Consider the following 15120-nt stretch of genomic DNA (forward strand, 5'->3'; position numbering starts at 1 on the left):
ATTTAGACTACTTTCATCAATGGATATTTGATCCTCTAGACTGTGAGCTGAGGACACGAAAACTAAGAGATGAGAAATGAACGATCAGCCTTAGGGAATTAAGCTACCAGGATTGTTCGATCAATTTTCTCTTTTGGTAGGGATGATTGGAATTTGTTGGAGTCTAATTTAATGCCCAAGAATTCGATGGAAGTGCTTGGACCGGCGTTTTTTTCTTCTGCTATGGGAATCCTGAGTTTGGCGAAAACCTTTTGAACTGTCAAGGGGTGCTTGGCTGGGATAGCGTCGGGTGGTGACATGATTAGAAAATCATCTAATAGATGGATTAAGTGCAGGATCTCGTAGTTATTGGAAAGGATCCAGCATATTGCTTCCGACAGCATGTTGAAAATTTTTGGGCTATTTCTGCAACCAAAACTTAGGCGGATGGAAAAATAATAATTATTTCGCCAGAGAATGCCGAAAAGGTGCCAGAAATCAGGATGGATGGGCATGATTTTAAAGGTGGATGTTATGTTGACTTTAGCCATCCAAGCGCCGCGACCCACTATTTTGATTAGTGAAATATCTTGGTCGATGTCATGATAATTTAAAGAGAACTTTTCGGGAGGGATGAGACTGTTGATGCTAAGAAACGGAGAGTTATGCGGGGAGGAAAGGTCGATTATTAGGCGTTTTTATTGGAGAATTTCCTAGTGGCTACCCCGATAGGACTGACGCGGTAAACACTAAACAGAGGTGCGGAGAAAGGGCCAATCATTAAATTTTCGTCTACTTCTTTTTTGATTAAAAGATCCATGACGCCGGGTTTGGCGAGAGCGGACTGAAGATTTTGACAAATAAGACTACGGAAGGGGAGGCTATTGACGCCTGGATGAAAACCCGAAGAGAGACCCATTAATAGAAATTCAGTGAATTAAGGATCGGGATGTTGTAACAATTCCGATCTTAGTCGAGAAACATTCACAGGAGTCGATAGATAATGCATTTTTATTTACAGATCTTTTGACTGGACATATTGTGCGGGCATGAGCGCCGCCACAGAAATTGCAAACATGCAAGAAACAACATTTCTGTCTCCAGCACCTGCCGCTGTTGAACTCAGTGCAGGGGCTGGCAGAAGCTGTGAAAGAAGGGCGGTGACCAGAAAGAAGGGACGGGATATTTGGGTTTGTTACCAGTTAAGACGTAACTGGTGGATCAGGGCTTGGCTGGTTCGGGGAGGGGAGAAGGGATGGGATTAAAGAATGGGCAAGATTCAGTGGAGTGGGTGGTGGATCGGCAGACCGCGCAAGATATATTGCGGACACCTAAAAATACTTTATTATGGAGTTCTGTGTCTAAAGCTCCCCAGAATGGGGACTAGTTCCATTAGGAGATGCGAATGGCGCATTTTGCGAAAAAAAAAAAGCCGGTGGTAAGTATAAAAATGGAAGCCTCCGTATGAAAGTGCGAGCTCGGCGACTATCGCGAGATAGTCATTGAGTTTGCGCCTCCTGTGGGGATGAACGGAACAAATTACTTCCGTGTAGCATGAGAATGCTACAGTGAATTCTGGGAATGAAAGGATAAGGGACTGAAAATTATTTGTGTTTTTTAGGGTTACTGAGAATTGACCGCAATCTATCTGGCGGTCTGCCGATATGGGTGGAATGGGTGAGTGAAGGGAAAAAAGATTGACATCCAAACCTGACCGGATTTGGTTCCTGATGGTGTTGGAGACAGGTGGAGGATCCAGGACGAGGGCGTTGGGTGGAACAGGTAGAGGTGTGGCTGTGGACAAAGAAAAAGATTTAGTGTGAGAAAGTGACTGTAGAAGGTTAGGTGCTGGAGCCGATTGCGGAGGCATGCTCACGGTACAGCTGGCGCTGGGATCATGGGTGGGAGGCAAAGAGAAGAGAGGAGGGGCTGATAGTGACATCAGCGGAGGCGGCCTCACGCTGGAACTTGCGTCGGTGCCTGGAGGGAAGTAGGAAGCTAGAGCCGGTTGGTGAGGCATGCTGACGCTACTGTTGGCTCTAGGATTGCAGGTGGAAGAAAAAGGGAAGAGTGGAGGGGCTGCCATCGCCAGTGACATCAGCGGAGGTGGCCTCACGCTGGAACTTGCATCGGGGCCTGAAAGAACTTGGGAAAGAAGAGGAGGAATAAGAGAAGCTGGGGTTTAAGCTGTAAGCGGAGGCGGCCTCAAGCTCGCGCTACCTGTGGGAACTTGGAAGGGGTGGGCTGGCGGATTATGAGTTTGGGCTTGTGCTTCCTGTAGCGACCCTGCGCTTAAGTTGGACGGAGGAGCAGCGGGCCAAGGATGGACTTCTGGTTCCACTAGCGGAGGCAAGCTCACGCTGTACTGGCGGCTCGAGGGAGCATGCCTTGAACCGGCGTTGAGTCCGACTTCCGGGGATTGGGGTCCAACGTCATCTGGACCCGGTACTTGCCCTAGACTTGCTGAAGGCCTGCTGCTGCGTTCGGGTCTGGAGGATGGGCTTGGATCTGGTCGCTGGTATGGATTGTGTCCAACCTGGCTGGTTTTCTTTGGACGGTGGAGTGGTGGATGGAAGTGGTGCTTCGGATTGCAGGGAGTTATACATCGCCAGGAGTTCCGCTTTGGTGGTTCGGCGAGGAACGAAGATGCCTGCGCTGGCCAATGCTTGGCGGAGGTCGGAGACCGTGTTCATCCCCGTGGCCAGGACGGAGGACCTGGCTGAGGCGAAGGATGAGACTGGAGAAGATTGCCTTCTGGGAGATGGAGAAGGTGAGCCCCTTCGTGATTGAACAGCCGTGGTTCAGGCTGAACAACGGCCTCGAGGTGGAGCCGCGGGCTGAGCTGGTGTGTTCTGCGGGGCTGTGGTGCTCTGGGTGTCGGCGGGAGATCTCAGCAAGGAAGGTGTCGTCCTCTGCAAAGAGATTAATCTCTGACATGATTCAGCGTCAAAGGTTGGATGCTAAAGTCGGGAGATGCTGCAGGTAAGACAGCTTTGGTATATATAGGGGTTTGTTCAAGAACTGATTTGATAATAGGATGAATGTCAATGACGTATTCAATACTGAAACTTTTGCGCATGCTCCTCCCGAAATTTGTTTACAAAACAACACTGCGATAGTTTTTCTCTCGCGCTTGAATCACAGATCTGACAGACTATAACAGCTTTAACACACCTTTTCAAGGTTGTGTGTCACAAAAACTGTGTCATCTACTCAAAACGCTATTGAACCCCATTTTCTAATCGCAAATTATCAGTTGTAAACGCTGTACATGGAAGTTCAAAACATTATACCTGAAGACGCTGGTCGCTATGGTGCCCTTCAAGCAGCAGCCAAGACAAAGGTCTATATTTGTAACGAGTAGGGGTGTGAATATACACTGGTCTCAAGGTTTGGTTCGGTAACGATTATCATGCCATCGATTCGGTTCAATTCGATATCTCAGTGCATTGACGATGCTTTCCATACACAATTAGATTTTTTCTTCACAGCACAAGAATTTTTTTAATTAAAATCTATAAATATATTTATATTTATATATTATTTGTAATACAATTTTGTTCTTTAATACAGCAGAAAGATATTTAGACTGTACCCTTAATTTGACCTGCTTAAAGAAAACACTCTTTCTGAAAGTATCAAACAAAACTCCAACACATGCACAGAATACAACACGAGCATTTATAGCTGATAAACTAATGAAAATATCATCCCGCTTGCTTTTTGAGCGCATGCAGGCGAGGTCTTACATCCCTATGACTGGCTATTGTCTTCACCTGCTCAACAAAAAGGGCTGGGGTCGGCTTTAGAAATGAAAGCGCTGTTCACCGATGGTGGGAAGAACAGCTGCGGTTACAGTCTGTATGCGCACAATACACTGTTATCACAGGTAATCCGTAATAGACACAGTGGAGATTACATATTCCACAGGCACGCTCGTGTCTTGATCCACAAGTATTGCTTTAACAGCCAAGAGGAGAGAAAAAGTTACCTCACAAACAGGTCAGCGGGTCAAATGTCCAAAGTGAGAGAGAGAGAGAGAGAGAGAGAGAGAGAGGCAGAGGTGGATTCTTACAGCATTTCTCCCTAGTAGTGAAATAGCGGCTCATGTGCTGTGCCGCCTTCATTGTAGTAAGAGCGTAACTCACCCTCGCCTCCTTCGTCATAACATAGTACTGCCACTTCGCACATAGGAGATAAATGACGTCAGTAGGTAATAACCGGTTATGATCTCTTACTGAAACGATATGAATCATTTTGACACCCCCTAGTAACGAGTAATGATGCAGCACATAAAAAATCTATCGGAGTAAAAGTATGAAACTCATCAAACATATGTACTGAAGTAAAAGTGGAAGTAGGAGTAAAAAAAAAAACAATACTCCCGTAGAGTACAGATACAGCCTTTTAGTACTTAAGTACAGTAGTGAAGTAGTTCTACTTTGTTAGTATACATCTCTGCTCAGAATTAACTTATAGTTAATTTAACAAAATTAATATAACAATGACTTTGTCTGAGCGGACTCTGTAATTATTTATTTATTTAAAAAGAAAATTATAACTACCTCTTGAGAAGTAGATGAATAGTTTAGAAGTTTTAGGAAACTTGTTCAAGTAAAGCTTGTTGCAAGGCTCCATCGTTAAATTGACCTTTTCTGTGAGGCAAAACAAAGACAATCCAACGTGGTTATAGCGGACTTATTGACTAGTCTAACATATATAAATTACTAGGCTGACAGGGTCATCAGCTAGGGGAAATGTGCAGGCCAGACGTTGGTCCTTTTAAAAACCACTGTAGGCCAGACATTGTGATGTTGAACTAGGGTGGCTATATAATAGTTGATATCTACATAATGGCCTCAAGGCTTTAGTCACGCGCAAGGTTCTCAATCAAATATTTAGATCACCTTGGTGGTTCTCAGTAGTGTGGTCTCTGAGCTGGTCAAAGTAAAGAAAATAACTGAATTAATTAAAAAAAGAATAGAACAGAGGTTCTATAGAGGGGCTATAGTCCTATTGTGGTTCAGGTTCAGACTAGGCTTTACATGCTTCTTGAGCTTTGATGGTGAGCTTAAAGGCATCCAGATGAAAATCGCAATGATGAGCTATCTGGCTAGACTTCACCCAACGCCCACTGCAGTTACTATCAGGTTACTTGCACACACTGCAACCAGATGCAAACTCTCAAACAGTATGGGACTTTAGCACAATACGTTACACTCAATGAGGTCACCGACCACCTGGCACGATTCAAAATTGGGTTTCGCCTGAAGATTCCGGTGCCACTCTAGGCCTACAGTGTTTCCCACACCATTGAATTAGGGGGGCTCCCCGCCTCCCCCAACGGCTTTCTCCGTCCCCCTTGAAGTCAAGGTAATTGTATTTTATACATAGCACCAGATCACAACTTCTTTTAAAAAACAAGCTAAATAGCCGTGTGTAATATCTTAGTTACACAACGACATGTGATTCCGGTCTCTACACGTTCGCTCGATCACATATTTCTGCTCTCTGAATCGCCCACAGTGGAGTTCTACACAGCCACTCTCTGCTGTATGGGAATGAGACTGCGCGCCACGTCTGACAGGACCCAAGAAGCACGTGCAATTCCGTTTATTATGCATAGCCTACAGCAGCCGAAACAAAGGCAAATGATGGCCCAATGCCAATTCTATTTTTGTACCCCTACCCCTTCCCCCTGGCCCTTGATACCGAGGGTAAAGGGGAAGGGTTTCAAAACTTACCCCTAAGAATTGGGACAGCACCTGCACTCGTCATCAAATGTCATCGCGATCTCTTGCTTCAAATGAGATTAGACGATCGCGACTGCTGTAGTTGCTCTAGTCGAGTTACTTATTGGTATTTATCTTCAGGAAATCACTGAAGGCATATATTATGTTTTCATAACGGTCTAATGTGACAATAAGATCGTAATACTGCGCAATTAACACAGTGGCCATATTCATCTATGTAATAACATTAAAAACAACATTAACATTATAGCAGACACCGTAAAAAGGCCCATTCCTGGCCATTAGACTTTTCTGACAGGGTATTCGAGTGTCATCGAGTGACAGAATACTGTGGGACTGCTATACAGGAGGTATGATTATGGACTATAGATTGCCAAATTTAGCGTTTTTTATTTTAGCGGGGTTGTTTTAAGCGAGGCCGTAAAACACGTACGCCGTTATGAATGTATTAAACATGTGTTTGTTTGTCGTAAAAATTGTAGATAATGACAAAAAAAAAAAGACTAATTTGTGGATCTCCTTACTTCCGGGTGTAACTATCTGCCGTTGTGGCTGGTGTATTATAGGAAATTTTCGTACCTCTTGGTTTGGAGTGTGGTCCTGAAAAATCTTTGTTCGAAGGGCTAATCACTCCTTCCCCTTAGCCCTACGCCTATGAGCTAAAGAGAACTGGGACACCCCCACCCCTTGACGTGGATGCGCAAAACGAGGGGAAGGGGCAAGGGGAAGGGCTAAGAGGTAGATATGGGATTGGGCCGATGTGTGGGAGCGTAATGCGCTCGGTCGCAGCAACTAAAATATATACAGATGCGATGGGACCTCTGTTTAGTTTATTAGCGCGACCTGCGCGAGTGATGCAAACTTTGTTGCAAGTGCGGTCATTGTATCTCCAGTGTTTTGAGCTGCTGTGACGCTGTCACCCCTATATAGGGTCTCATCCAACCAGACCTCTCCCAGAAGCTCCGCGAATCTCCCTCAAGTTTATACCGGCCCTGTGATCCCCCAAAATGAGTTATAATACTCGGAAATCATAGCGACGAGAGTAAATGAGCAAGACAACAGATCGCGAGAGGCACAGTAATGTTCTAAGCATTACTTTATATTCTTCGGTTAAATGAATAGAGCAGTAAAGATATCGCGAGTGCAAATCCCCTCTATCTCTGAGTGATCTGCTGTCATTAGTTGGTGAACAGCAAAATATTTGAATGGTCCTGCATGTATTAAGGCCTTTTTACACATAAAACAACTGAAAGTTGTGTTTTGGCAATATTGCAGGTTCACTAAAAGCTGCCTGGAACTATTAGATAAACAAAACTTTTTTTTTTTTTACATGAATATTTAATTATATACATTTTTGTAATACACTCATTGCTATAAACAGTAGTTTATAGACCTCTTTCCTTTTCGTAAAGACGTTTTAGACTCATAGGTGTGCATTTTAATTTTTTTGCATCAAACACACGCTCCAAACTTGTTCTCGGTTGAGTCATGTTGAATTCTTCTTTTGTCAACTGCAGTGTTTCCAAATTGCATTGTAATTTTTCATAACAATTTTTGAATCTGTGTCATATTATTTTCTGTGGCGGTTCATTCCGCTGTGGCGACTCCTGATATCTAAGGGACTAAGCCAGAGTAAAATTAATGGATGAATTATTTTTTTGCAAAGCTGCTTCTGGCCATGACACGTTCACACCTGGTTATAAGATGGTTGTAAGAGACGTGTTTAAGGTATTATATGCAGCATCCTTCATTTATTCTCTCCGGCCCCGTTTACACTGTCAGGTCTTGATGCCCAATTCCGATTTGTTGCCTATATCTGATTTGTTTGCCTGTCTGTTTACACATTGTTTTAATTGTGACCCATATCCAACTCATGCGTTTACACTATACATGTCATGCATGCATAAAGGCGGGTTCTAGCTTCTGTGCCACACTAGCCACGATGGAAGAAATTGTCTTGTTTTTAGCTCTGCGAAATATGCGAAGTGTAGTATAAGCAGTGAATGGTTTAGTCCAGATTTACCCCCACGCAATTTATGTAATGGTATGGCCCTGATGTGTGTGTGTGTGTGTAGTTGATGATGTAGCCTTTGCCTGTGTGCGCAATGGTGTTGGAGAGAATAAAGTTATTCTATGTGTAGCCCGCAGTGCGTGTATTAATAGCGACAAAAAGCAAAAGTTACAACATAAAGTTCGGCCAACTTTAAAATGATTTTGAGGCGGTGGTGGCAAAGCTGCCGTCATCGCAGAATGCGCTTATGGTTTATATGCTTTATGACGTCCTCCACCATTCAGAGGAATTTGTGGGTACGAGAGAGATCTCGGGTCTGGTGGGAGCAAATTGTGGCGACTGACCACTTCCCTCCTCTGTGTTTCCTCTGATGTTGTTTACCGCGTCGGCATCTCCACACACGCTCTTCCTTCTGTCATTAAACCGTGGAGAAGCACCACGTTGTCGAAAGTTTAATGATGGACAGAACGGAACGCCTCAATAAATTCAATCTGCCTGTTTACATGACAGTCGCATTGTCACATGTCCGATCTATATCTGATTTATTTCCACATATGAAGGAGGCCTGAAACCGATTTCTGAATATCCGAATGCATGCATTTTATTCGTCTTTGCACGTTCATACAACAGATCCGATCTGTGTCACATATGAGCAAAAAATCGGAATTGGGTCACATTTAACTGCCACTGTAAACGGGGCCTTAGGTAAGGCTAGATATTCTCTTAAGGTTCATACTTAGAGGAAGATGTGCTCAATGCATTATAAAGCTTGAAGCATTAGAATCGGTGATCAGTATAAGCCGATCACCATGACAACAAATCGGTACTCGATATCAGCTGCAAAAATCCTGATCGGAGCATCCCTAGCTTTGTCCCAACTTGGCTGTCAGAGCAGCAATACTCCCCCTGGCTGCACAAGACTGATCTTGTTAAGTCAGTATATACACCCTTAGGAAATAGAAGCAAACTTAAGTAAAGGTCAAGTATAAAAGTATACTTTATTTTGTCTAAGTAATTAAGCCCGAGATACACTGCAGTGACAAAAGCTGCACACTTTGTGGATAAAAAAAGATATAAAAATAAATTTAAAATTTTAGCTTGTACAGCTGTACACTTCAAATAATTGTTTTTTTTTACTGCTGTCGTTAAAAGAACCAAATTAACGCCCTCACTCTTTGTGTCAGTGTCAGTCTGAACAGATACGTCGCACCACGCCACGCCGAAACCCCCCCCTACCCAACCCCCAAAACTGTAAACCTAGGGGAAAACACTGGCCTATAAAGTGAGGTTGCCAATCTCACTCAGGTAGCACACGTGTGGAATCATGACAGGGTAATTAACCAAGATTGACCGAATGCCAGTTGACACGGTAGATCCTACTTGGAGTACGATGTTGCTGATGCCTCACTGCGGTTTGCAAGCCGAGTTACAAGGCCAAGGTATCTGAAGTGTCCTCCAGCAGGGGTCAGTTATGTCAGACAGATGAACCCAATCTTTTGATTTGCAAAATGGACAACAACCTGTACCATTAACCACACAAACTCAAGGCTATAAAAGTCGAAGACAAAGGCAGTACTAGTAAAATCTACTAATTTGGGCCAACCAATCTAAGTAAAACTATTAATATGCTTAGTATCTGGTGGCTTATGAAGCTTATATCATCTTATGATGGAATAAGGAGTAAAAGAGAAAATTGAAACTGGTATAAAGAATTTTCAAATTCTAAATGGGTAGAAAACAGTACAAAAAGGACTTTCATTCATGAACTGAACACGGCTCACTTCACAGACGGTAAAATACATTAATTTAGAAACCGGCCAGCAGTTCTAAAATCATTTAGCTCGGCGGCGAACAAAAAGGTTCAAACGTTAGGTAGCTAATCTAAGTTTCAAACCATGGGAGAATATAGTCTAGAAATATGAGAAACAGGCAGCGCCTAGCCTCACTCTAGTTACAATAGTAAAACCTTTAACAGATAGAGTTGGAGGTTTGCCAAACTATCCCAGAAGCACTGAGGGAAATCGCTGTTCCGAGCGGCGCAATGATATTTAAATCATTTGCATGACGTGCGTTTTTGCAAAAACGATTTTAAATACAGTGAACTGCAGTTTAACAGTTACGCTTACAGTAGTCATCTGTGTGCTAGTGAATGGCTGAAAGACGTGCGTCCTTCCAGCTGTGGAAAGACAGCTGCTCACACTTTTGGTCACTCTGGTGCGCACAATAGAATCACAATGGACTGAAAAAATTTGCTTCACAGAAAACGTTTAAAATGACCGCCCGCATTCTCCACCATAATCCGTGGCAAAATTAGCTCAGTTTGTGAATCCTAATGATCAATAATAACAACTTATTATTAATTATGAACACTCAGAATCAGAGATGTATAAAGTACTAGAGACTCAGACTAAAGTAAAAGTACAAGTGGGCGATCAAAAAAGTGACTTGAGTAGAAGTTGAAGTGCTCTTCAAGCACCATACTTAAGTGGAAGTATCAACACTTTTTGTGCTCAAGTATTGCAAGTAGTTTATTTCAAAGTTTACTACTCAAGTACTGAAAGTAAAAGTACGAGTATTGTGTAATGTAGTTAATAAAGAAAGCAGTCAAGATAGCATATTGTTTTGTTTATTTTAAATATCTTTTTTGGAGGCACGTGACGAAGCAGAACGAAAAGAAACATGGCTTACGATACAGTTTTTCTCTCGCGCTTGAATAACAGAGCTGACAGATTATAACAGCTTTAACACACCTTTTCAAGGTTGTGTGTCACAAAAACTGTGTCATCTACTCAAAACGCTATTGAAACCCATTTTCGAATCGCAAATTACCGGTTGTAAACGCTGTACGTGGAAGTTCAAAACATTCTACCGGAAGACGCTGGTCACTATGGTGCCCTTCAGGCAGCAGCCAAGACAAAGGTCTATACTTGTAACGAGTAGGGGTGTGAATATACACTGGTTTCACGGTTTGGTTCGGTAACGATTATCATGCCATTGATTCGGTTCAATTCGATATCTCGGTGCATTGACGATGCTTTCCATACATAATTAGATTTTTTCTTCACAGCACAAGAAAATTTTCCATTAAAATCTATAAATATATTTATATTTATATATTATTTGTAATACAATTTTGTTCTTTAATACAGCAGAAAGATATTTAAACTGTACCCTTAATTTGACCTGCTTAAAGAAAACACTCTTTCTGAAAGTATCAAACAAAACTCCAACACATGCACAGAATACAGCACGAGCATTTATAGCTGATAAACTAATAAAAATATCATCCCGCTTGCTTTTTGAGCGCATTCAGGCAAGGTCTTACATCCCTATGATTGGCTATTGTCTTCACCTGCTCAACAAAAAGGGCTGCGGTCGGCTTTAGAAATGAAAGCGCTGTTCACCGATGGTTGGGAAGAACAGCTGCGGTTACAGTCTGTATGCGCAAAATACACTGTTACCACAGGTAATCCGTAATAGACACAGTGGAGATTACATATTCCACAGGCACGCTCGTGTCTTGATCCACAAGTATTGCTTTAACAGCCAAGAGGAGAGAAAAAGTTACCTCACAAACAGGTCAGCGGGTCAAATGTCCAAAGTGAGAGAGAGAGAGAGAGAGAGGCAGAGGTGGATTCTTACAGCATTTCTCCCTAGTAGTGAAATAGCGGCTCGTGTGCTTTGCTGCCTTCATTGTAGTAAGAGCGTAACTCACCCTCGCCTCCTTCGTCATAACATTGTACTGCGACTTCGCACATAGGAGATAAATGACGTCAGTAGGTAATAACCGGTTATGATCTCTTGCTGAACCGATATGAATCATTTTGACACCCCCTAGTAACGAGTAATGATGCAGCACATAAAAAATCTATCGGAGTAAAAGTATGAAACTCATCGAACATATGTACTGAAGAAAAAGTGGAAGTAGGAGTAAAAAAAAAAAACAATACTCCCGTAGAGTACAGATACAGCCTTTTAGTACTTAAGTACAGTAGTGAAGTAGTTCTACTTTGTTAGTATACATCTCTGCTCAGAATTAACTTATAGTTAATTTAACAAAATTAATATAACAATGACTTTGTCTGAGCGGACTCTGTAATTATTTATTTATTTAAAAAGAAAATTATAACTACCTCTTGAGAAGTAGATGAATAGTTTAGAAGTTTTAGGAAACTTGTTCAAGTAAAGCTTGTAGCAAGGCTCCATCGTTAAATTGACCTTTTCTGTGAGGCAAAACAAAGACAATCCAACGTGGTTATAGCGGACTTATTGACTAGTCTAACATATATAAATTACTAGGCTGACAGGGTCATCAGCTAGAGGAAATGTGCAGGCCAGACGTTGGTCCTTTTAAAAACCACTGTAGGCCAGACATTGTGATGTTGAACTAGGGTGGCTATATAATAGTTGATATCTACATAATGGCCTCAAGGCTTTAGTCACGCGCAAGGTTCTCAATCAAATATTTAGATCACCTTGGTGGTTCTCAGTAGTGTGGTCTCTGAGCTGGTCAAAGTAAAGAAAATAACTGAATTAATTAAAAAAAGAATAGAACAGAGGTTCTATAGAGGGGCTATAGTCCTATTGTGGTTCAGGTTCAGACTAGGCTTTACATGCTTCTTGAGCTTTGATGGTGAGTTAAAAGGCATCCAGATGAAAATCGCAATGATGAGCTATCTGGCTAGACTTCACCCAACGCCCACTGCAGTTACTATCAGGTTACTTGCACACACTGCAACCAGATGCAAACTCTCAAACAGTATGGGACTTTAGCACAATACGTTACACTCAATGAGGTCACCGACCACCTGGCACGATTCAAAATTGGGTTTCGCCTGAAGATTCCGGTGCCACTCTAGGCCTACAGTGTTTCCCACACCATTGAATTAGGGGGGCTCCCCGCCTCCCCCAACGGCTTTCTCCGTCCCCCTTGAAGTCAAGGTAATTGTATTTTATACATAGCACCAGATCACAACTTCTTTTAAAAAACAAGCTAAATAGCCGTGTGTAATATCTTAGTTACACAACGACATGTGATTCCGGTCTCTACACGTTCGCTCGATCACATATTTCTGCTCTCTGAATCGCCCACAGTGGAGTTCTACACAGCCACTCTCTGCTGTATGGGAATGAGACTGCGCGCCACGTCTGACAGGACCCAAGAAGCACGTGCAATTCCGTTTATTTTGCATAGCCTACAGCAGCCAAAACAAAGGCAAATGATGGCCCAATGCCAATTCTATTTTTGTACCCCTACCCCTTCCCCCTGGCCCTTGATACCGAGGGTAAAGGGGAAGGGTTTCAAAACTTACCCCTAAGAATTGGGACAGCACCTGCACTCGTCATCAAATGTCATCGCGATCTCTTGCTTCAAATGAGATTAGACGATGGCGACTGCTGTAGTTATTCTAGTCGAGTTACTTATTGGTATTTATCTTCAGGAAATCACTGAAGGCATATATTATGTTTTCATAACGGTCTAATGTGACAATAAGATCGTAATACTGCGCAATTAACACAGTGGCCATATTCATCTATGTAATAACACCAAAAACAACATTAACATTATAGCAGACACCGTAAAAAGGCCCATTCCTGGCCATTAGACTTTTCTGACAGGGTATTCGAGTGTCATCGAGTGACAGAATACTGTGGGACTGCTATACAGGAGGTATGATTATGGACTATAGATTGCCAAATTTAGCGTTTTTTATTTTAGCGGGGTTGTTTTAAGCGAGGCCGTAAAACACGTACGCCGTTATGAATGTATTAAACATGTGTTTGTTTGTCGTAAAAATTGTAGATAATGACAAAAAAAAAAAAAAAAAGACTAATTTGTGGATCTCCTTACTTCCGGGTGTAACTATCTGCCGTTGTGGCTGGTGTATTATAGGAAATTTTCGTACCTCTTGGTTTGGAGTGTGGTCCTGAAAAATCTTTGTTCGAAGGGCTAATCACTCCTTCCCCTTAGCCCTACGCCTATAAGCTAAAGAGAACTGGGACACCCCCACCCCTTGACGTGGATGCGCAAAACGAGGGGAAGGGGCAAGGGGAAGGGCTAAGAGGTAGATATGGGATTGGGCCGATGTGTGGGAGCGTAATGCGCTCGGTCGCAGCAGCTAAAATATATACAGATGCGATGGGACCTCTGTTTAGTTTATTAGCGCGACCTGCGCGAGTGATGCAAACTTTGTTGCAAGTGCGGTAATTGTATCTCCAGTGTTTTGAGCTGCTGTGACGCTGTCACCCCTATATAGCGTCTCATCCAACCAGACCTCTCCCAGAAGCTCCGCGAATCTCCCTCAAGTTTATACCGGCCCTGTGATCCCCCAAAATGAGTTATAATACTCGGAAATCATAGCGACGAGAGTAAATGAGCAAGACAACAGATCGCGAGAGGCACAGTAATGTTCTAAGCATTACTTTATATTCTTCGGTTAAATGAATAGAGCAGTAAAGATATCGCGAGTGCAAATCCCCTCTATCTCTGAGTGATCTGCTGTCATTAGTTGGTGAACAGCAAAATATTTGAATGGTCCTGCATGTATTTAGGCCTTTTTACACATATAACAACTGAAAGTTGTGTTTTGGCAATATTGCAGGTTCACTAAAAGCTGCCTCGAACTATCAGATAAAGATTTTTTTTTTTTTACATGAATATTTAATTATATACATTTTTGTAATACACTCATTGCTATAAACAGTAGTTTATAGACCTCTTTCCTTTTCGTAAAGACGTTTTAGACTCATAGGTGTGCATTTTAATTTTTTTGCATCAAACACACGCTCCAAACTTGTTCTCGGTTGAGTCATGTTGAATTCTTCTTTTGTCAACTGCAGTGTTTCCAAATTGCATTGTAATTTTTCATAACAATTTTTGAATCTGTGTCATATTATTTTCTGTGGCGGTTCATTCCGCTGTGGCGACTCCTGATATCTAAGGGACTAAGCCAGAGTAAAATTAATGGATGAATTATTTTTTTGCAAAGCTGCTTCTGGCCATGACACGTTCACACCTGGTTATAAGATGGTTGTAAGAGACGTGTTTAAGGTATTATATGCAGCATCCTTCATTTATTCTCTCCGGCCCCGTTTACACTGTCAGGTCTTGATGCCCAATTCCGATTTGTTGCCTATATCTGATTTGTTTGCCTGTCTGTTTACACATTGTTTTAATTGTGACCCATATCCAACTCATGCGTTTACACTATACATGTCATGCATGCATAAAGGCGGGTTCTAGCTTCTGTGCCACACTAGCCACGATGGAAGAAATTGTCTTGTTTTTAGCTCTGCGAAATATGCGAAGTGTAGTATAAGCAGTGAATGGTTTAGTCCAGATTTACCCCCACGCAATTTATGTAATGGTATGGCCCT

General features: G+C 42.4%; 1 protein-coding gene and 1 long non-coding RNA gene across 7 annotated transcripts in view; one reads left to right on the forward strand and one right to left on the reverse strand.

The window, feature by feature from the left end:
* LOC147844739 (uncharacterized) overlaps positions 1-15120 on the reverse strand; it is a 120607-nt gene that overhangs the window by 53614 nt on the left and 51873 nt on the right. The window contains exon 5 of one of the 6 annotated variants that reach the window (XR_015483238.2): positions 1695-1773. The exons of 4 other annotated variants lie outside the window; for them this stretch is intronic. Coding sequence is in view for 1 of the 2 variants with exons in the window: in XM_087248301.2 (XP_087104427.2) it covers positions 1690-1773 (84 nt within the window). In the remaining variant the exon portion in view is untranslated. Of the gene's footprint in view, positions 1-1689; positions 1774-15120 lie in introns of all 6 variants that reach the window. One more of the 6 variants, XM_087248301.2, reaches the window with a different exon arrangement.
* LOC148679954 (uncharacterized) overlaps positions 1-15120 on the forward strand; it is a 113241-nt gene that overhangs the window by 28415 nt on the left and 69706 nt on the right. The gene's annotated exons all lie outside the window — the stretch shown is intronic.

This window comes from Danio rerio, chromosome 4, assembly GCF_052040795.2.
Source record: "Danio rerio strain M-AB ecotype USA chromosome 4, GRCz13ab, whole genome shotgun sequence".
Lineage (NCBI taxonomy): Eukaryota > Metazoa > Chordata > Actinopteri > Cypriniformes > Danionidae > Danio > Danio rerio.